The sequence below is a fragment of the Ylistrum balloti genome, unplaced genomic scaffold (genome assembly GCF_031769215.1).
Source record: "Ylistrum balloti isolate Yb309-2 unplaced genomic scaffold, AGI_CSIRO_Ybal_v1 Utg370516, whole genome shotgun sequence".
Lineage (NCBI taxonomy): Eukaryota > Metazoa > Mollusca > Bivalvia > Pectinida > Pectinidae > Ylistrum > Ylistrum balloti.
The window spans coordinates 213,362-237,992 of NW_026782331.1; the positions used below are offsets into that span (position 1 = coordinate 213,362).

Here is a 24,631-nt window from a genome sequence, read left to right on the forward strand (position 1 = left end):
TATAACAACATCAGACAGATGAATTATTAAGCCCCTCCACACCAATATTTCAAAAATACTTCTTAGGTGTTCAGGTTGAGAATATAGCTGTTGATGTGTTCTTCGCAACTGTTTCAGGAATTACTAGAGGGTTACTTGGTACAGTGAATTAATTGCCTGTAGTGGTATTCAAGATAAATCTACCTGAGGAGGTATATATACAACAGGATGTGTATCTCACACAATACTACAGGTAACAGTAGAAACAGTGTGTAGTCACATCTTTCGAGTTACAAATTATTAACAGTCATCAGTTTTTTTGAAAAGCAAGTTTTTTCTTATAAATTATAAATCTTATCATTTTTAACGGACAGAATATACACTGACAAACTGGGCGATGTAATATAATTATGATTGTCAGCTACTCTAAAATTGTGGCATACTTCAGATTTTTAACTTTCAAAAGAACTGTTATTTGTCTTTTGACTAAACTGTGTTAAACATGTAATCAAATTAATTCTTTACCTAATCTATATGTATGTATTGAACAGTAATTCTACCTGTCACAAGCAAAAGTTGGCTAGAGTTATCAACCTTTGGAATTTTTTAATTATTTATCTCTTAGACTGTTATCAATGCAAGCATTCTGATCATCTTTTAACCATGAGTCATCAATTATAATTAAACCCAAGGCAATGACAAAATCACCATTTAGAAATGACAATCCAGTTCTTCAGTAAACCATGTGGAACTCTTTTATAGGTAGAGAGTTAATAGTATGGTTGTGTACACCCTTAAGTGTAGCAAATGTACATATCAGTGTGTCAGAGCATCGATCAGTGTATTCTGTTGTGTTTACCCAGAAGACAATGTTGAAGATGATGAGCAGCGCCCTGGCTATTCCGGCACAGCAGCTCATGGTGACGATGGAGATGAAGCCTAGATACAGTAAATCCACCAGAAAAACCAGGTCAACTATTTATCTACTGGTTAGACGTCAATCTGAAAAAATAAAAGACAACAACACTTTTAATTACCATCCGTTGAATTCTGATAATTAGTTCTAAAAAAATGGAATAGGTTCTTTCGAAAATTTGTTTTCAATTTTGAACCCCAGTATAGTGTCAGTGTAACAGTATTGAGCTAAAAATCAATTTCAGCCTTAACACATGGAGTTGTAGTACAGCTCGCTGCCTCATGGATAGCTTAGCATATCCATCTCGCTTGTACCAGGAATTCAAGCGACCAATTTCCAGCAGTACATTAGTTTAAAAGAGAAACTAAGTAAATTATCCACGCAGCTGTAAGCACCATTCAACAGTTAAGTCAAATTAATTACTATACCATTTCAATACAACAAGGCACTGTGTACAGAAATCGGTCAACACACATTGTCTCTACATGTACTGGGCCTGTGTTAGCTATAGCTACAATGATAAGCAATATTCATACCTGAAGCATTTACCTGTACTTCAACAGGCAGAATTTTCATGCATACTGATATTTAGATAAGGCGTATATTCTTGTCTTAATTACATATACATACAAGTGGGTTTGTGCAGAATAAAACTATTTACAGCTCATAGTAGAAATGACAGGATGTTGTTCAATCATATCTACCTTCTACTTGTGTGGATTACTTTGGACTTTAAAGGAATCCATCTGCGGAGAACTGCCATAACATTGGAAATATTTACTCTGGCACGTTGAAATCTCATTTTGTTGTTAAACTGTTTACGGCAAAAAGTTTCTTTTGTGAATCCTCATTGGTTGATTTTTTTTTTTTTTTTTTATTTTTTCCCCTATTTTTTAATTTTGTCTGTTCTGACATTACTTCACCAGCTGGCCAGAGGCTGGAGGCTACCTGCTTCAGCAATAGCCCATTTTATCATCACATGGTATCTACAATTCCTTTAATTCCCTATTTCCTTGGTAACAACTCTATGTTCTATTCCATGACATTAAATATTTTATGCTAAATGTGTTAATGGACGATGTGTTTTGAGTCCCTAAAATTATATAGTTCACAAATGATTTTTACAAGTTGTCATGGCCAGGAGGAAAAGAATGATATAACTACCATGTACTGTATTGGCAGAGCAGTGCAGTAAACAGCTTTTTCACAGGCTCTAAATATACCCTATTGTGTAAACTACGGTACAGATATATATTTAACAATCAATACATCCATACTCTACAAATATCTAGCTTGTGCATACACCAAATAATTTCAGAAACTATTTTTTTCTTTGATTTTGCTTCATAAGATATATTGTTTGAAAATATATCCTTTCCTTATACGCTGAACTTTCCCAATCAACATTTCTTGTAACACAATTACGCCTGAAGTCAACATACCTAACACTCGTGTCTATAACAAGTGGTACAAAAACTGTCACCTGACTCATTCAAGTGATTGTTGTCTTCTTTTCCTTAGATTACAGTTCTGGTGTCTGTATCGACATTGAACAATTTTCAACTGAGATGTAGTTCTAATATTTAAAATTCAAGTAAAATGATTTATGATTTTAAAATGCATCATGTGACACCCGACATTTTCAGTATAAATTGCCAGCAAAAGTAATTACATGTGTACCAGTTTCATTTTCACTTTTGTATATTTGTAAGATTCCCAACCCAATAATTCTAAAATGCTGAATTTCAATTAAAATTCAACAATTGACTTTGGTTTCAATTCCAATTTGGAGTGCTTACTTTTAATATGTTTATTTCTGCATGGAAATCCCATTACACACATATACCAGAACACAAGTGTTATGAAACGCTAAACCAAGATGGCTCACATGTATGTATATACATAGACTAACACTGAGGTAACATTCACTTTGACTCATTTTGTTTCAACTTTAATGACATTTTAGCTAAGCTGACATTTAAGTTACACCTGGAAAATGACATTCAAGACAAAGAAACACTTTTTTTGATAAATAAAGTTTACAGTAACATCAAAGGTGATATAAAAGTGAAAAGCTCATAAAAAATAGTTCATCATTGGTATCATTTTTTTGGTAGAAAACCCAGTGTCCCCCACCACCCCTGAATGAACTCCTCACACTGGAGAAATTCAAGATTTGTACCAATGGTTGTCAAGCACGTTCCTTTATAAATACAATAATAGAGGTGTACTGTTCCACCTAGTTTCAATGGAAACCTATTGTTTAAAATGTTAAAGCGATGAGGGACTGAAAAGAAAACAAAAGCTTCAGGACATAGATATTTCAGACTGGGTCCTGTTATATCATTAACTTTGGACTGGACCATGTTATATTATTAACTTTGGACTGGTCCATGTTATATCATTAACTTTGGACTGGTCCATGTTATATCATTAACTTTGGACTGGACCATGTTATATTATTAACTTTGGACTGGTCCATGTTATATCATTAACTTTGGACTGGACCATGTTATATCATTAACTTTGGACTGGTCCATGTCATATTATTAACTTTGGACTGGTCAATGTTATATCATTAACTTTGGACTGGACCATGTCATATTATTAACTTTGGACTGGTCCATGTTATATCATTAACTTTGGACTGGACCATGTCATATTATTAACTTTGGACTGGACCATGTTATATTATTAACTTTGGACTGGTCCATGTTATATCATTAACTTTGGACTGGACCATGTCATATTATTAACTTTGGACTGGTCCATGTTATATCATTAACTTTGGACTGGACCATGTTATATCATTAACTTTGGACTGGACCATGTCATATTATTAACTTTGGACTGGTCCATGTTATATCATTAACTTTGGACTGGACCATGTTATATCATTAACTTTGGACTGGTCCATGTCATATTATTAACTTTGGACTGGTCAATGTTATATCATTAACTTTGGACTGGACCATGTCATATTATTAACTTTGGACTGGTCCATGTTATATCATTAACTTTGGACTGGACCATGTTATATCATTAACTTTGGACTGGTCCATGTTATATCATTAACTTTGGACTGGTCCATGTCATATATTAACTTTGGACTGGACCATGTTATAATACTAACTTTGGACTGGTTCATGTTATATTATTAACTTTGGACTGGTCCATGTTATAATACTAACTTTGGAGTGGACCATGTTATAATACTAACTTTGGACTGGTCCATGTCAAAACGTATGGCCCAATTTTGAGTGCTTCACCTTGATTTCACTCTCCTCCCTCTCGATTTAGAGCTCAAGTTCTAAGTATATGTTGGAAAAAACTGCAGTTGTAGTACTTGAGGAAAAGTCACTTCAATTACACATACTTACAGGCAGAAAACAAATCTCAAACTTAAACCAGTTACACCCTGTAAGTGTTTTTTAACCCGACCCCCACTACAACCAAAATCTTTTGTCTCATTTATAAGGTAAACTATTAGAAACAAGGGTAAATATAAACCACAAGCTTGTTTCCTGTTCTATCTAACATGTATACCTAAAGTGTTTTGTACTTACATGTCATGATATCTACCGTGAATAAAACATGAATTATGTCAGACTCAATGACATGCTGTGTCTTCAAAGTCACCTTTTTAATTAACGTCTAAATAAAGCATTGCTGGTAGTGTGCTTGCTGTCTTACTGTCTCTGTCATATACATTGGCCAACTGCAAATAGCAAATACATTGTACATGTCTATAACTTATAACAGAAAGCAGACACAATATGTGACCAGTTACAGACAGTAAATACAATGTATGTCTGGTTACAGTCAGTATATATATAATGTATGTCTGGTTACAGACAGTATAGATACAAAGTATGCCTGGTTACAGTCAGTAGATACAATGCATGTCTGGTTACAGCCAGTATAAATACAATGTATGTCTGGTTACAGTCAGTATATATATATATATATATATATATATATATATATAATGTATGTCTGGTTACAGACAGTATATATACAATGTATGTCTGGTTACAGTCAGTATAAATACAATGTATGTCTGGTTAGAGACAGTATAGATACAAGGTATGTCTGGTTACAGTCAGTATATATACAATGTATGTCTGGTTACAGACAGTATATATACAATGTATGTCTGGTTACAGACAGTATAGATACAAGGTATGTCTGGTTACAGTCAGTATATATACAATGTATGTCTGGTTACAGACAGTATATATACAATGTATGTCTGGTTACAGACAGTATAGATAAAAGGTATGTCTGGTTACAGACAGTATATATACAATGTGTGTCTGGTTACAGTCAGTATATATACAATGTATGTCTGGTTACAGTCAGTATAGACACAATGTATGTCTGGTTACAGTCAGTATATATACAATGTATGTCTGGTTACAGCCAGTATAGATACAATGTATGTCTGGTTACAGCCAGTATAGATACAATGTATGTCTGGTTACAGTCAATATATATATATGTATGTCTGGTTACAGTCAGTATAGATACAATGTATGTCTGGTTACAGTCAATATATATATATATGTATGTCTGGTTACAGTCAGTATAGACACAATGTTTGTCTGGTTACAGTCAGTATAGACACAATGTATGTCTGGTTACAGTCAGTATATATACAATGTATGTCTGGTTACAGCAAGTATAGATACAAGGTATGTCTGGTTACAGTCAGTATATATATATGTATGTCTGGCTACAGTCAGTATAGACACAATGTATGTCTGGTTACAGTCAGTATATATACAATGTATGTCTGGTTACAGCCAGTATCAATACAATGTATGTCTGGTTACAGCCAGTATAAATACAATGTATGTCTGGTTACAGTCAGTAGATACAATGTATGTCTGGTTACAGTCAGTATAGATACAATGTATGTCTGGTTACAGTCAGTAGATACAATGTATGTCTGGTTACAGTCAGTATAAATATAATGTATGTCTGGTTACAGCCAGTATATATACAATGTATGTCTGGTTACAGTCAGTATATATACAATGTATGTCTGGTTACAGTCAGTATACAATGTATGTCTGGTTACAGTCAGTATATATACAATGTATGTCTGGTTACAGCAAGTAGATACAATGTATGTCTGGTTACAGTCAGTATAAATATAATGTATGTCTGGTTACAGTCAGTATATATACAATGTATGTCTGGTTACAGTCAGTATACAATGTATGTCTGGTTACAGTCAGTATATATACAATGTATGTCTGGTTACAGTCAGTAGATACAATGTACGTCTGGTTACAGTCAGTATATATACAATGTATGTCTGGTTACAGTCAGTAGATACAATGTATGTCTGGTTACAGTCAGTATATATACAATGTATGTCTGGTTACAGTCAGTATATATACAATGTATGTCTGGTTACAGCCAGTATAAATACAATGTATGTCTGGTTACAGTCAGTATAAACATAATGTATGTCTGGTTACAGCCAGTATATATACAATGTATGTCTGGTTACAGCCAGTATAAATACAATGTATGTCTGGTTACAGTCAGTAGATACAATATATGTCTGATTACAGCCAGTATATATACAATGTATGTCTGGTTACAGCCAGTATATACAATGTATGTCTGGTTACAGCAAGTAGATACAATGTATGTCTGGTTACAGCCAGTATAGTTATGATATATGAGCAGTGTTTGCTCAGAGACACAGTCACATAATATTATCCATTTAAATGCTGAGCCTAAATGTAAAGCATGAGACCACAATTCACTGGGACTCATGCCTTCCAAGCATTATCAGAGGCATTCTTAAGATAATTTGTGACATTTGGTAACAAAGGGCCTTAACTCTGTATGTAGTGGTGCACAATTACACTTAAATGTGTTGATATTTCGCTCAAAATTTATCTCTGTGGATGACCTTTCTATACACTATATACTATGTTTGGAACAGACCTTGTTCAATTAAATAAGACCCTTCTAATTTGATCCAGTGGGTGCATTAACTATTGGTACAGCATAAATTCCTTAAGATCTGTTTACATCTCAAAACACTTAAAATAGTCAGAACCTTACACCATCCTCCATTAGAATTGCAATAATTGACTCTTAAGGCACTTAAAACAGTTTGTTTTAATTTGACACAAACTATATATGTACAATAGATACTTACAAACAAAAATAAAACAATTTTTTCAATGTTTTTCACTGTTTAGATTTGTGTTCAGAATTTGTACAAACCCTTGAAAAAATTTAAACCTTTTTACCAGTTGATAAATTTTACTACTACCTACAGTAGAGATAAACTGCACTAGATTATGAGGGTGTTTTCAAGACATGAATAAAAAATACATCAAAATTATTGAGCAAAGTACACAACACCATTTTCAAAAGTATCTGTAAACAATTAATTTTAGAAATAAAAAAAATCAGTTCTCTCCACAGTGAAATTTGAATTTCTGAAAAATATGAATTTTGATAAGTGACCAAAAATGTTACAAATTCATTAACAACATTATTACAAGGATTCATCTTGTCCCGGCCTATATTTGCATACAGCTACATGTATCTATCCCTGTGTATGAAGTGAGTGTTTCTACACAAATAACTATTAAAATGTTGCCGTACTTTATTCTGGAGCCTTATTCCAAGCCAGAAAGACTCAAGTTCTTTCCTACAGAGCAAACCAAATTGTACAAAGTAATATGAAACTTGATCATGTCTGAATGACACGGAACATTTGATGGATCGTTAAATGCAAATTAATCTGTCAAAAATCCCTGATGTATAATAATTTCTACAATTACAAAACATTACCAGAAACAATATTGTTGTCATCAAAATAGTTGAATCCTACTTTACAGCTTTCCACGTGTGGTAATGACCCGTCTGATCACTGAATGACATATCAAGACTAGATCTCAACATTTTCCTTGTTCTGATTGGCTGAGACACTTTTTTCAACAGCAGTAAATACAATTATTTCAACTTAAATATCACCCCGATGTTACTAAATGTATTTTTAGAAACAGAAGGTGAATTCTGTCTTTATGATCGACTGTAACACCCTCCTGGTTCTTCACATTTATGGATGTGATTTTGACTGTGATAAACACTGTGTGGTATTTATATAATTACAAAGCTATGGAAATCTACAGCTCAGATTTGAGGACATGAAATTTTGAAGAAGTACCAGAGAGGATAAATGTATGGTATCAGAATTACCGAACTACGGTAAACTACACTTTTGATTGACAAACATTGACACCATGAAACGCAAAACGGCCAAATCAAGAAATAAACATCGAAATATTATATGTGAAACGGGTGGCATGAAACTCCAAACTTATCATATAGCAGAAAATAATCAATATATCATGAGTGTTGAGATCATGTATTATAATACACACTCACACTACAAAAAAATATTATATTACAAGTGCTGTCTCCATTTCTTCTTTAAGATACAATCACAAGCCTCGCCTACAGGTTAACATATATTCACCAAACACAACCAGCACACAACTTTATTAGTTTATATAATTCAGAATCAATAGAACTGATCAACCCATTAATTGTACACTCTTATGTTACATTTGGTTAAAATCAATAAAATCCCTATTAAAATCAGACTTTTTTTTTAGATATGACTGTTATTTAGTGCATTAGGATGTCAACAATTTATTTGTGGAAGAAACTAACATATATATGTTAGGAAGCATACATATACATGTACATATATATATATATATATACACTTCTGACATCTAATTTACATCTAACAAAAGCAACACATTTTGGTAATTAATTTGAAAGTTCATAAATTATTCATATGTAAAGTATGCATATACTTGCAGTGAAATTGCCAAATTGATTTATTTTTCGTCTAGCCCTTTATATGTGAATGTTAGATTGATAAATAGAATCTTAAATCCCCTTAGACCTGTGAGATACAGGAATCCCCCGACTCCCGGCATGAAATTCTGAAGTTGTCGAAGAGAAGGCTTGCATAGTGTTTGGCGATGAGATTTCATACACAAGGAAGTTAATGGTGATATTATGTAATATTGTCTTACTCTCAAGTAGAACACCATTGAAATGTTGACATAACGTCCTTAAAATGTTTATGACTAACCTCCAAAATCAATGACACCCCTCACAGATGGAAAGGAAACCTAAAGTTGAGCCAGGCTCCTATCAAATGTACAATTTCAATTTCAAATTCTTAACGATTGCAATACCCTTCTGGCCATTTTTAACAATATTTTACACTTTCTGGCCATTTTTTTTATGTTGAAAATAATTAATTCAAGAATTCACCAGTACACCACACATATATGTACAACAATAGGCTATATATCTGCCAGAGCTTTCGCACTGCTTCTGCTTTCTGCCAAAATTTGGTAATGCAAGGGCAAATTGTAAATTTTGGAAATTTGGCTTAAATTTGAAATAATTTGACTAGAAAATGGGGCCCATTATTGGGCTCAAAAAGCCCTTAAAAAAGGCCTTGATCGGGGATGGGAAAACAAGCTTGAAGCTTATATTAAATGACCCATCTGACCCACCATTATCAAACAATCAACTGTACATGGGTTGTACAAAATGTGACGCCACTAATCTTTGTGATCTCTACTGGGAATTGTGCTCACAATGACACATCCATCCTCTGGAAACCATTTAACAATACAGAGTATCAATGATTCTCAGCTGTGTGCCCTTTGGAAGCACCTCGTCCACCAATGAGAATGTCATCGCTGTATGTTACCTTATAATACTGAGTGTTTGTTATCTTCTTGCTTCAGACAACTCTGGGTTAAGTCTCCAGGGTTTACTGAACATTTCAGCATCACAAGCTTCATCTGAGATGTACATTCATCATATTGCATTGTACTTTGTAAATTTGTAAATTTTTAAGAAAAAAGACAAGAAACTTTTAAATCTTTTTTTTTAAAAAACACCTGAATTTTTATTTATCTAGTTTATATGTGAAAATGAAAAACATACTCCATGTTTTCATTGATCAAGCACCAGTATAACTGGTCAGTAAGACTTCAGGGTCCAGAATGTCTGCACACTGATTGAGACCTCTGGTTAATAAGATTACCACCAACACAGTCAGCCAGAGACCTGCTGGTAGCACTTCCTGGATACAAGTATCCTCAGTCCACCAAAAACCCTTCTCTCAACCACAGTAGACTGCCTGCAGAGTCCAACTCACTTCCAGCTAACCTTAAGTCATTTTAGACTACCCTAACACAGTAGGTTTGTGAAATGATTTACACCAGGTCTCAATGGTACTTGGTATCTATTAAGAGTAAAAAATGAACTCAACCTAAAGCTCTTAAACTCCAACAAACATGTACAATAATACCATTAATGGGTTAAAATCTACCTAAAAGTGTTGTAAAAAAACAGAAAACTTATTTCTGGCACAGCATCTTCCAGTCTGGGGATTTAACACTAGATCTTGTGAGTGTGTCACTCTGTTGGACTGAAGATGTGTGTTTGTGTAACAGATCCTTATCAGCTTGGTTTATATACCCCTGGGGATGAGTCCAGCCAAAACAGATATAACAGGAAATGCAGAGAATCACCGTTTTGTTATTGTTTGAATGTCAGCCTACAAGTACCATGTCAGACTAGGTTAGTGTAATGTAACTACAAGCTTGTATTTGTGTAGGATGGAAATATGGAGGAAACATACAGCCAAGAACTTAATTCTACACTGCAGTATCCAATACATTGTGGAACTCTCTTAATTTTTCCTGAACCATGCAGGTCCAAATATTGAGAAAAAAAATTAAATTACGTTAGTTTTAATTTATTAATTTTCGGACTCCTCTACTTTTCAGTGAGTAGAACTTGAGTAGGTGAGTAGGATCTCACTGCATGTCATGATCGTAAGAAGTAACTGAGCTTGTGGGACACCTTTACAGATCAGGAGTGCATGATTTCTCTGGTGCTTTCTATCTACAGGACAATGCAGAGACCTAGAGTATGGGTCTGCATCAATACACTGCATGTTCATAGGAGGCAACTAAAAATTGGCCCCCTGTAGAATGGAGGTGGGGAGAGTTTATTGAAGAGACCAAGATATATATCTACTGCTGCCCGGCTCATGTTGCCAGAACACTGACGTTCTTCGGCGAGAGGATACCTGGACATGGGAGGAATCACAGAGACAGAAAACCTGTCAATCAATACCCACAATTCAACACTTTGAATGTTGATATTCTCCTCTTTATTCGTTCTTGCTCTTTCTTTCTCAACACACATACACATTCTCTTATCACTCTGGCTGCTGAATTAAAAGGAAGAATAACCATGAAAAAATGAAAGATGGAAGGACGGAAGGACAGATGGATATAATTCAAAACTACGGTTACCTTCGGTTCATTGAGGAGGGTGCGAAAAGCTTGCTTTGACACAGCCTTAATTCTATTTGTCAAATATTATAACTCCAGGCATTTTGGTATTGGAGAATAAGTTGAAGTTTGCAAGGGTAAAAGTAAATGAATTGAACAAATTTGAAAGCATATCAACCCAGCATAGTACTTTTTAATATCTTGAGTCTAGATATCTTTGGCTTTTGAGAAAAAGCTGTTTGAAGTAAAAAGTTAAACCATACAGACTTATTTTACCACAGCATTACCCCAGCTACTTGTACTTTAAGAGGTGAAATAAAGGAACAAGCTGCAGTATACATGAATATGCCCGAAGTTTTGAAGTGTGCCAAAAACCTTCAGATCACAATAGTACTATAAACAGCTGATTATACTGTTGTATTAGTTTGTAGTCTCATACCTAACATTTCCCAATGATAATGAAACAATACACTGTGTAAAACAACACAGTCAAGTAGATCAAGTTACTTCCTTGTTCTGTATAAGAGTTCCTTATAGGAAATAAATCACAATTATAGGGAAATATATTTCTAACAGAAAAGACTTCATTTTTTTAAAAATTGTTTATAGATTAATTAGCACAATTTTGAGGAAAATGTCTCTGCAAAATATTTTTCGTTTCAAATACCATTCAGTGATATTCAGGTTAAGGCATATATTTTGTATTTAAAAAATTATCTTTAACCAGGCTAGAAGTATGTAGCATTGAATTAAAACAACTACCAGCTTCCTTGATTTGACCACTGCAGGATTCAGGTACTAGTCTACTGGCGTTTATTTTCTGTACACTGTATTTTAATGTCAGAGATTCAAGGGAAATTGAACTTTTGCATCATAATTTTTCAAACATTTATTTTAGATAAGTTTAAAAAAGAACACCTCAGCAGATTTCATTTACATTTTTGTATAATCTAAGTAGCTAGCATAATAAATGTAGGGCGCATTTCAATATTTACTAAAGACTAAACGTCATTAAATGACGTTATATCACAGGTATTTGTAACTATAATGTAGGATCACCTTTCAATGACCATATTTTTATCTGACAGGCCAATAAATGTTGGGTTGTCCTCTGATCTGGTTATGCAATATTCAAATTGTCGTGCGAGAAAATTTATTGTGTTGTTCTGAAAAAAGGATGTGGGGCAAGATATTGTATTGGTAAAAGTCAGATAAGCAGGTCCACAGGGACATGCAGCAATAAACACAGGGACATGCAGCGGGACATGCAGCAATAAACACAGGGACATGCAGCAATAAACACAGGGACATGCAGCAATAAACACAGGGACATGCAACGATAAAAATTCTGATACAAATGAATAACACAGCCAGGTGTGTCGTCATACATTTGCCTTTTTAAAACTCATATAATGGCATAAAATAGAGTAACATGTGACACACTGAACAACATACATTTTGGATGCGCTTGAGTAAATTGTTTGACTAGCAATGTAGTCATGGCGATATTGTATTTTTAAATTTTTTTTTGTAAAGTTGCAATACCTATAGTTATGAATAGACTAGTGCTGTAACCAATGTGATACTGCTATAATTTTTTTTTCTAATGTTGCATTAACTCATCATAGTCTGAAGCTGTGCAATATCTGTATTCTGTCGAGGGACTGTCGCTATAGTGATGTCACAGGATCATGTGAAAACATTCAGTAAAATATATAAAGATCTAAAGCACATCACACTTTTTTCTTCATAAAATTTTAATTTGACATGTATTCTAATAAAAACAAATATACTGACAGAAGTCCTATAAGGACTGAAATTTAAAAACACTTGATGCTGAACTTTGTATTCAAATGTTCCATAACTACACAAACTTTGATCTAGAATGACTATTGAACTGATTAAACTCTATTGAGCTACTCCCTTGTACTGGGGCAGATGTTCCATAACAATACATTCTTTTTCATCTACAATGACCTACTTCTGAACTGTTCAAATTCTTTCCTGTTCTTCATTCTAATTTACAACTTTGATAAATTACGTTGATGTTTTGAATTACATGACATACTTTAGCCGTCAGTCCTGAATATTGTGTTGGAGTTTAACACAAACTATCTAAAAATCTTCCTAAAAAAATTCCATCAACGGAAAAAACTACAAAACTTTCCAGGCATTAGTTGATTTTTGTTCCTATAAATTATTTCACGTAATTAATTGGATGATGTTCGGGTAATCAGATATCAGAATCATTATAATAAATTTTGAATTCTTTCATTAAATTACCTTCTCATTATCTCCTTTCAAATGATTGTTGAAGAAAAATTGATTTCAATATTTATGATGTACCTGGTATTCTCACCCAAGCCTATATTTAGTGATGACTTCATGCATGTGTTTTGATGAAAAATTAGTTGGACTGACCAGCACTCTAAACATATGAAATCGTCATTATGCCACAATGTAAGTATATATTTATATATGTATACATTATAAAAACAATGCAATGAAATTACTTACATAATTAACATGAGGCTCAGATGACTTGTTCAAATGACTTCCGCAAATAATGGCCACCCATAGGCCTGTACCTAATATAATGATTGCAACATTTAGCTCTATAGCTGTATGAATATCACACGTCATTTTCTGCGATAAACATTTCATCACCTAAATACATTATACTGATTATGAAATGAAGAGTACAGACAGGAAAATGACAGGAAACCTATAGCAACCCTCTCTCTCCCAATCCCTCAGGTTTTACTAGTAGCAGATTTATAACTTTGCATCAGCAAGGTTCAGTATAGTGACTTCACCAGCACTGCATCGAAAATGAAACCAGAATAACGTATTTATTATGTATACCAGTTCTCCAAACTTCAAATGTCACAGTTTGCTTTAAAAACTCCAGGTAGGGGTTAGTTGTAGTAATCTTAAGTATGTTTAGATAAACTCTCTCAAACACGTCCCCTGTCACCATAACACTGGTACTTCAACAGTCCTGCTATGACATTGGTATATAATGAAAGTTTTTAGATAGAAAACACACAAATAAAGAAAATTAATAATGATTGAAATGTAACTTTATAAAAAAAAACAAATTTGCAGTTAATAGTCTGTGTTAAGGTATACTTTTTTTTAAACCTTGAAAGTGATAATTGAAAACATCAAAAATCAAAAAAGAAAATAAATAAAATTTTAAGGTGATAGTTGTGTGATAGAAATTAGTTAAACCAGCCATTTTCTATAGTATTTTGCAGAACTAGCTTTCATATGCAGAGATTAATTCATCTGTTGACACTGTTGCAAAACAATAAACAGAAACAAGAGGTATTTGTGATGGAAATGTAAATGACATTCCTGGAACATTAGAAGTCCAAATGTCACTAGATAATGGACTATCTGAGGCCCAAGAAACCTACGATCATCATTAGCTGCCATGACACAAAGGATTGTCCGCAATATTTTTTATATGAACCTGTAACTCCTGACACTTCAGCAGCTCTAGGTCAACCATAAACTTATACACTAACAGTTGAGTCAATCAATATTTCATAAATCAATTTTCCTAGCTTCCACAAGACAAAAGACCTTTCTTTCATCCTAGATTTCGCACTAAGGTCAATGTTATGAAAAGCAGTAAAAACAGTTCTGGTGCAATGATACTCAAAATGTTTTCCTTAAGCCTATGTAAAAAGCATTTAAAAAAATGTTAACATAAGTAATAAACTGATACTAGACTGACACATTTATGTGGTTGTGGGGGTAAATTGGAAAGAGAAAAAAACATACCTTGTCACATTACCAATAGATGTTTTGTGAATGGGTATGATTAGCCATATTTTAATTATAGATTAGAAGTTCTTAAAAAACAACCAGTAAAAGATTTTAGTGCAAAGTTTCGATGACAACACATTCACCATCATCAGACAAATGACCAGCGTGGAGCATACTAGCACTGACGTACATAGTGTACAAGATGGTACAGAATCTACCAACTTTTCCGGCAGTACTCTAATTCTATGTACATTAAGGTAAAAAGTATAGAGATGAAATAGTAAACAGATTATAGACCAAAATACACACAAGATGGTAACAATGTACTGTAGTAATTCTGCTACTCTTTGTTTAACACTTGGTCATAAATGTGCAAGAGACTATGGCCCCTCTCGTCCCTGTTTAGTATTGGTCCACTGTGATGAATTATTTGAAATATGTGTAAAGTTTATAGTACACTGACTATATGTATACATTATGAATATTGGAATTAAAAGAAAATGACTAGAATTGATCCAAATCATCTTACATATAGCTGGAGTCTACATCTATTCTCTCGTCATGCTAACATATCGATTGTAGACTGCAGAAACAAGACAAACACTAATAATTTTCACACATCTTTGTACCAACAAGCAGATATTCCAGATGCAGCGTTTGGTTCACCAAAAGGCATAATCACAAAAACAGGACAAAAAATATGGCATATCACAGTCCCCCATCAGATGTGAAATTATATGCCAAGAATGCACAGATAATGAATTTACATATTGGAGTACTGTGTTCAATGCTTTTCCAGTTGGACCCACCAAAAGTTTAAGAATACAACATATCTCTTTATAACTTTGATTTTATCAAAAGTTTGTAAATGGTGCGGAGGACTCATTAAAAAACAAAACAAAAATTACTGACCTATTTAATCAATGAAGAGTAGTGTCAATGTTATTACTAGATACATACCAATATTGCCATTTTACCAACACTTGACACCATGTATGTCCCACATTTTTTTATCATATTTTATTTTAATTTGGCGGTATCAATATGAATGAATTCAGTAAGGTCATTAATACCAGCATGCAATATCTCATGTTCAGACAAGTTAGTCTTATCACCAATTCCTCCAAGAGACAACACCGCTAATTTGACCGTATGTAATGGTATCACTAGTTGTTTAAGTTGAAGGTCAAATTGAAGGTCAAAGTGACCTACCACCTCTTCCTAGTGAACTCATGCTCGAGGTAATGATTGAATATCCAATGACAGGTAGCATAAAAAATGAGCTTGAATGAACATTTTCTTGGATACGGGTCAAATGTCAAATTGCTGGTAACAGCAGGGCTCTGCCAGATTTGTGGCCGAATATTTCCCAATACAAAAAAGTATCTTTTTTTCCCAATTTAGACCTCAAGTTTTCCCAATTCTAAGGAAAACACAGCTATTTTTCCCAATTCTAAGGGCCCCGGGCCCCAGTTCCAAAATGGGGTGTGAGAGCCCTGAACAGTGACCTACTTTTGGAACATAATTCACTTCCTCACCGAAGTTTAACCATGCTCTGAGTAGAAAATTCCTGTGACAAAAAAAACGCATCACAAAAGTCTTTTTTTCTCCAAATCAAACATAAAATAACAAAACCAAGACATTATTATGTAATTTTCATGGAAATTGATTATATTTTATAGTCTCATGCTTTCAAATCCTGATCAATTTTATACAACAACTCACCACACAGAAATCCATTAATATCTCCAGGAACACTGCTATTTAAATTATTAGCTGCCACCTTTAATTAACTTTGTACAAAAAATCACAAAATGCAAGAAAGCTATCAAAAAAATATAATCAGACTGAGCTTGTATCTTTTTTGAGAAGCAGTAGTGGTGTACTGGTACAGCATGCAAGACGAATGAACATGAAGTTGTGAGACAAATGAACATGTAGTTGCGGTGAAAAATCTGGGTCACTACCGTTTTCACTGCTGGTGAAGCCTACCCATCTCTGTCAGATCAATTGACAAACCATCAGCTTCCCCAGATGCATGTTTGTTTGGCTACAATGAGTAAAACTCGACACTATATTAGTGTTCTCGGGCATCTATATTGCTTAAAGTTCAAATACCCACAAAATTTATAGTTATATCGCATCCTTCATTATACCATCTTAACAATCAAATCGTTCCTGATTTATAAAGTAACTACATTTCATTCTGGTGAATTATAAGCTGTACCACTGTCCACCAGTACCTTCTGGCTCCAAGATGTTGTCTTTGATTATGTAACATTCAGACCTTAAATACTGAAAGTGTTACCACAACATTTGCACTCTACTCTTTACTTTTAACACAAAGATGGGCTCCATTCAACCATTTTGGTTCAGATTATTCTACCACAAACATGTACATTGTATATATTGTAGGTAAGCACATCTCCAGTATTGGAAACAGCCAGGTAGAGAAATATTTACCTCTAATTCTGTCAAAAAATATCTTAAGTTCCTTAATGTATTATAATCTTATACACTGTTGAAATATAATACTGGCCAATGACTGACAAATAATCCTGACATATCTGAAACTGACTATCATAAAATACCAGTTTTTCATATTCAACTATTAAATGAGGATGTTTTATAACTATTAAATACAACGCAATTCAGAGAATAACTTTAGCTTCCGACAAGAGAAATTCCCCCGAGACAGTAAGGAGAGATACATGTTGTTCTCTCTACCATACTTTACAATAACAATCAAAATAACTCTATATACAACAACCCTATAACAGCACACATCTGGTATAGAAGTTTCATTCTTGAGGAACTCGATGCTGACTAAAATGTCTTTCCCAACCCTGCAGCTAGGCTGACATTTAACCCTAGGCTCCTGTTCTTGTTGGCCAGTAACATATTATATATTAAACAGGGACCACTCGAGTCTCATGTGGCCTGGTCTATCCTAATAGACAATCAAAGTCTATCAAAGTAAGTACAGGCTATGTCGATTGGACTAATAAACACAGCCAATCATAGCTATTACTTGTTCATTTCCATGGTAATACATACGTTAAAAAATGAGCTAAATGAAATTGTCCACGACACAATCAAATGATAAATACTGTACCACACTGTAACAGAAAACCAAACCAGATTTCGACCTGTACTGGGTTATTACATTCACTAATAACCAAAATAGAAATACACAGAAACGCATGAACTGCTCACTGATGCTTCCTGTACCTTGTAAACACACAGTGTACTAATATACTAAATGACTTAAACGGACTCCTGAATATAGATCTATATATAGGTTTCGGACAGGTATTATAACAGCTAGCATGCCTTATATTGGGTAAGTTATATATCAATCCTGCAGACCAGATAACAGAGCAAACAAATGAAATTAAGCCAATGGCAGGCAACAATAGCCGCCATAACCTGCATGATATAAGGGAGATATTGATTTTCAGCGGATTTCTTTTCCGTTATTCCGACTCTGTTGTGTGTTTTCGTGGGTTTTCCTTTCAGGATAGGAATGACTGCACTGATTACTTCTGGATTACACCAAACAAAATATGCAGATCAGTGTCAATGATACAACAGAATTACTACTCCTCGCTTCAACATAACCAAAGTCCTTGCTAGGATACCATATCAAAGTCAGAGTTCTGGAACCAAATCAGCCAAGTCTCGCTCTGATGTAACTGTTCTCATCATCACTACAGGAAGAGTACTTAAATTAGCTATCATCCTGGCTCTGATATCACAAACCACTATCTGTCCTCTCTAAAAAAATCATTACGTACGAGTCCTTGAACCAAAAATCTGAGACCTAAAACAGATATCATATAAGTTTACAAGTCCTCACACAGATATAACCAATGTGAAAACTGAGTTGTCACTTAGATATCACTGGTATTACCAGGTTTAGAAAAAAAAGTTTCCATTTTCAGCTATTGATACTGAAGTAACAAAATTGTCCTCTTTCGGATATTCCTACTGCAGAAAGAAAAATGTCCTTTCTAAGATATCACTACCGGAGTAGGAAATCCTGAGCTCTCTCACAAATATAACAGTAATAAGAATAAGTGTTCTCATTTCGTTATCAACAAACTAAGAGGAGTCCTCACTCAGCAATGTTAGAAGTGAGCTGTAGCTGTCACATGATCAGAATCACAGAGTTTGTGCCACAGACTCAGATGAAAAGAAGGATCCAGTGCATCTATGATCTTTTGCTGGTTTCCGTTGGAAGTTTCAGAGAAAGAGTCCTTATTCAAACATCACTGCAGTGAGAGTTTACTGTCTAGATTCTGAAGTCCTAGGGGTAATTAATTAGTACATACTCAGATTTGCATAATACCACATTACCAAATTCAAAGTCAAATGCTTTTCACCAAAGCAACATGACACAAGTTTCCCATTCTGCAAATCTGGCGCAAGCTAACCTAAAATTTCAATTTCAAAATATCAAATAAACCGTGACTCTTTATACAGTACAGTACCTTGATAAAATGGATTGGTAAAAATTTGGCATAATTGACAAGAATGTTGAAATTCAAATATATCAATAAATTTAATTTAATTTTGTTTGAAAACCAATTTCATTTTGAGAGGTCTTTTAAAAATGTTGCGTTGACTCTAGCAATTTAATTTGTCTGAAGGACTCATAAGAAGTAATGTTACCCTGATATCAGTACAAGATTTACTTCTGGGTTTGTTTACCGATATGATATAAATGTGGATGTACAACATTTGCCACTCTTCTCAGTCTTTTTCATATATTACTGATATCAGCATGATAAAAGCCCAATAACTAATGAGAGAGGAACTTCTGTAGCTATCAGCTATGAGCAGTAAGTATATAACAGGTTAGTATATGTTACAAATTTCTTTCAGAAGAAATAATTCCTATTTCCCCAAACATCAAAAAAAAACTGTTTGCTTTGACCTGTATTCATGGTTTTCATTATGTTTTTCCGGCAGTCTATGTTTTATAGTAGCTAGAGGTTTCATTAATTTACGCATGGTGAAAATTCATATTGAGGCTTAACTTTAATGATCAACGAACATTAAACATGCAGAGACTAAAAGAAGATGTTATCTGATATAATTAACTCCAGATTACTATCTCTCACCACGTACACTAACATTGATAGCATACAATTTCATTACACTTCATCCAACAAATTACACTGCAATAGGCCCTGCATGTCTGGTTGTAAGCAGAAAATGCTAATTTTTCAGGTATTTCGATTTCCTTGTCCTGATTCTGAGACAGGGTCCTCTTATAGTAACTTGTAAGTACCTCACTAAACATCATCAAGTCAGAAGATACGGATTCTGGTGATAATGAAGTTATATATGAATATGAAGGAAAAACACTGTTACATCCTATCAGTGGTGTGTAAGATCTTCAATACAGGTTTACGAAATTGACCAGTTTTATGGATATAAGGTCTGTGTGTACAGCTGTCATGTCTTGTATACAAACCATAAGTAAACCAACATGTTCTGCAACTAGCTAACCTACTACGTACTTCCTCCTGCTCTCCCTACAATCACTGATAACCTTCTATAATCCCACCATCTTCACTCTATCTTATCACAGAAATATTATTTTTGGTTGTATACTTATCTAAAATGTGTATTTACAGTTGAAACATGAATTCTATATCAACTTCTAGAAGTACTGGTAATCTGAAACTATCCAGTATAATCAGTATCATTACCATGGCAACTAATGTCCAGATTTGACCTATGAATTTACAGACTTACACTCCCTACAGCTCCTTGTACCATGACTGCCTTGTTACAATAATTGCTGCAATTTCATGCAGTACAACTAAAGTACATTTACATGTTTTTCTTCATATAACAAAATTATTGATAATAAAATAAAATTCTACAATACTGATAATAGATATCATCAACCCCCCCCCCCCCCCCCGAAAAAAATACAACATCAATAGTCAAAAATGATTGGAGACTAGTAAATATATATATAATATATATCTATATCTAAATTGATTACCCAAGCTCTTTCTTCACAGACAATCAATCTGAACATATATCAAAACAAATATTATTTAAGTTTAACTTCCATTATCATTTTTTATATCCTATATAACTTCTGCAGTACAGAGACTGAATAAGACTATAGACCTCTAAATTGAATTGCTATCTCTCGCAGGGTTTGAACCAGGAAAATTGCAAATATATAAGTTGAAAACATTGTGACAGTCAATACACCCAGTTTTCACATGACCAGCACCACTGAAAGATTATGTATTGTAAAGGTCTCAGTATGTGGTCAGATTACTCATTCTTTACTTCTAGGTCACTTAGTGTCAACTAGTACTACTATAGAACTAGTACTGGTCTTGAAGTACATAACAGCAAAATGATCAATGACATCTCAAATATTTACACCAATCATGAACTACCATTGGTCAGAAATGTGCACACACAAATGAAAGTCAGTCCAATTCCAATCAACACAAGCAAGCTGCTTTATAAAGCAAACTAAGTGAAAGATAAATAATTTTGAAAAAAGTTTTGTAACACATCAGTTTTTTTAAAAAGTTAATTGGTGCAGCCTTGAATCCAAGAAATATTTTGTTGTGTTGAATTTGGAATAAATGATGAGACAATAAGAACATTCAGACTTCAATTTCAATATAAAATTAATGGAAAAAAAATAAATCCAACTATTGCATTCATTTCAGAACATCAACTTAAAGATTCACATTTTAGGTCAGCTGTTTTACAATACTTTCTTTATATTGCAGCAGGGTGAATAGCAATATTACTCTTCTGTTTTTTACAATATCAAAGTTCGAAAAAAATAGTTTTCAAATCTGAAGTTTGATCAAACAACGAAAAATATACCGCTTTAATCAACTGCAGGGAGTTTTACATTGATAATGATTCTGCGGGGAATTTGTTATAGATAAGCGCTTCAATATTCCAGGTGTTTAGCGCCATTCCAAATAATATTTTTACCCTTCATATTCTCGGGTCTACCACTGTTCACCTGCATACTCGTCACAATGTTTGAATTGGCTATTATAATTTTTTATAATATTATGATAAACGTGGATAAATTATAAACTTTTACATAATTCATTTCACTGTCACCTCCTAACAGTTGACCATGACAGTGCGACACGCACAGTTTACCAGCGAATGAATGAATTATCACATCAATTCGAATTTAAATATTCTGGTTTTGTAAATCTATATAGAGCGTTCGATGTAATTCACGTGTATTTCACGATCGTTCAAAGAGGTGACCTACTCTTTAATACACTGAACAGCGGTTTTGTTTACAAACATCATACTTACAGTGAAACCAGGCGGCTAAATGTCAAACTGCAATACACACACAGCGTCTGAGCTTGAGTTTGGGCGTGTGCTAAAATTCAGACGGAAGACTTGCAGCGCCATCTATCGCCTAAAGCAAGGAAGGTAACTGTGTGAGCCATTCACTACAGCACTCTGCTAGTCTTTAATTTACATAACAGTTGTCGTTTCATACCGATGTTATACTCAAAATAATGTTACTATTTCATCCTCTATATCGATTTCTAATATAGAATACCAATTTTTGGTGTAATAAATATAATTTTAGTAGTTTTCAAACTGTTCCGGTTCTTTTTCCTCACCCTGGTGTCTAAATATTAAACATAGTCGATAATAAAAAGACACTGTTCTTGTACAAGGACGAACCGTTTAAGCGTAATATTTTTGTATTCTCAAACCAAACGGTATCACTTTCTTTTTCTTATGGACTTGCATGTTATGTTAGTTTAAACACGACTCTGGCGTACGTCTGTTCAAATCTTGCAGTGATGAACAATAGTTCAGAAGTACATTTGGTATCTAAAAATAACCATCTTGTGAAATATATATTAAACCAGTATGAAGCTACGTGATAAAATCACCACACCATTGACTTACACCTGACAATTATACAACACAATAATATCATAGCTTTTTCTACTCTAACCTGACGGATAATTCTGAACAATACACATACTTTATGAATAAGCTGAAATAACATTTTTTATGAATATTTAAGAATTTTTATTCCAATGAGATTTCACAAAACGAAATTTATATTTTTATGAGCCTTGGTAATCAAAAATAAAATCTTCTAGATGGCTTCCATGAAATTTACCGTAGTTTTTATCACATGATTGAAATAAAAATGTAATATTATGATTGGTTTCAAACGGAGGCAGCCATTTCGTTGCACCATTTTCAATTGATGACGTAACGTGATTGTCCATATTATGACATCACAATCGATATCTGTCTGACGCAGCCCCAGGAAAAATCCTTGTGACTTATTTATTATTTAACGGTCTTAATGTCAACTATGAAAAAGCCTTTTCGGCCTTGCAGGATACCAGTACTACTGACATACATGCAAAGATACTACATGGACGAATTCACAGGCGAATTAAGTGATAGAAATAGATTTTTTTTAAAAAATGATGCACCATTTGAATGGAAGCATAATCAACTCAAAATTCACCATTAAAACTTTCATTTCCATTACGATTTTTCCATCGATGAATGCCGAGTTGTCTAGTATTTGCGCAAAGTATTCCACGCACTTTCCTAAAATGATACTAAATCACAATTTTATAGAAAGTATACATGTTATTAGAAATATCTAACAAAATGCGAAATTCGTGAGGAAAAAAAATAAATAAAAAAATACGTCTTCTAGTATTCGAAAAAAAATTGTGTGTGTGTATAAATGAGTTTCTAACAGTGACACAATATTTTGTGACAGTTATTACATATTTGATTCCTGGTCTCGTGCTCGTCTCGTGCTGTCATGGTATGTCTTTGAACAAGACGCTCTACTCCAGTTGTGAGTTTGGATAGCATGCGTCGGTCTAACGCATTATGTTCGGTGGAGTGATCACTAGCTTTTGTTTTGAGATCTCGCCTAAAAGCAACTCTGGACGTTGAAGAGACTATCAATCTAGGAAGGGAACATACCAATTATACATCTGAAAAATTGATTCATTATTTATAAAGAACATGTTTCTCGGTACATGTAATTTTGCTAAATGTTGCAAATATGAAAAGTTATGGAAGTTTGATAGGGGAAAAATCATACTATTTTCATAAAAAATTTAACAAATTCAGGTTTTTGGAAAACTGTTCGACTAACTCACAGTTGCTGTTTACTTAAAATATTTACATAATTTTTGGCCAAATATAGATACCTAATTCTTGGATCGGTAAAATTGTTCCGGGACAGATTTTCTAGTGATGGTTGAATCAGAAGCTTTTTTTATTTCCGACATTTTACGCAGAGTGCTATTTTTATCCAAAAATATGTTTATTTCAATTTCATTACTTATTTCTATATGTTTTTATTGAAAATGATATTAAATCACATTTTGCCTCCTTGGATTATAAATAGAAAAGGCTCACATGGCCTGTATTTGCTATTGTTTTGTAAAATATGAAATGTATATCAAAGCATTCTGTGCATCATTAACGAATCAATAAGGTGGCAGTATCTCTCCTTGAGTAAAGACATTCAAGTTGAAGCTGAGGTAAGCAG

General features: G+C 33.7%; 1 protein-coding gene across 1 annotated transcript in view; it reads right to left on the minus strand.

Moving 5' to 3' along the window:
* The window catches only part of LOC132555784 (CD82 antigen-like), a 49,256-nt gene extending 26,813 nt beyond the window's left edge, over positions 1 to 22,443 (minus strand). Inside the window, exons 1-2 of the mRNA XM_060220147.1 lie at positions 22,387 to 22,443; positions 839 to 981 (exon numbers count right to left, since the gene is read on the minus strand). Coding sequence (XP_060076130.1) covers positions 839 to 898 — 60 coding nt within the window. The 5' untranslated portion in view covers positions 899 to 981; positions 22,387 to 22,443. The remainder of the gene's footprint in view (positions 1 to 838; positions 982 to 22,386) is intronic.
* Positions 22,444 to 24,631: the final 2,188 nt, after the last annotated feature.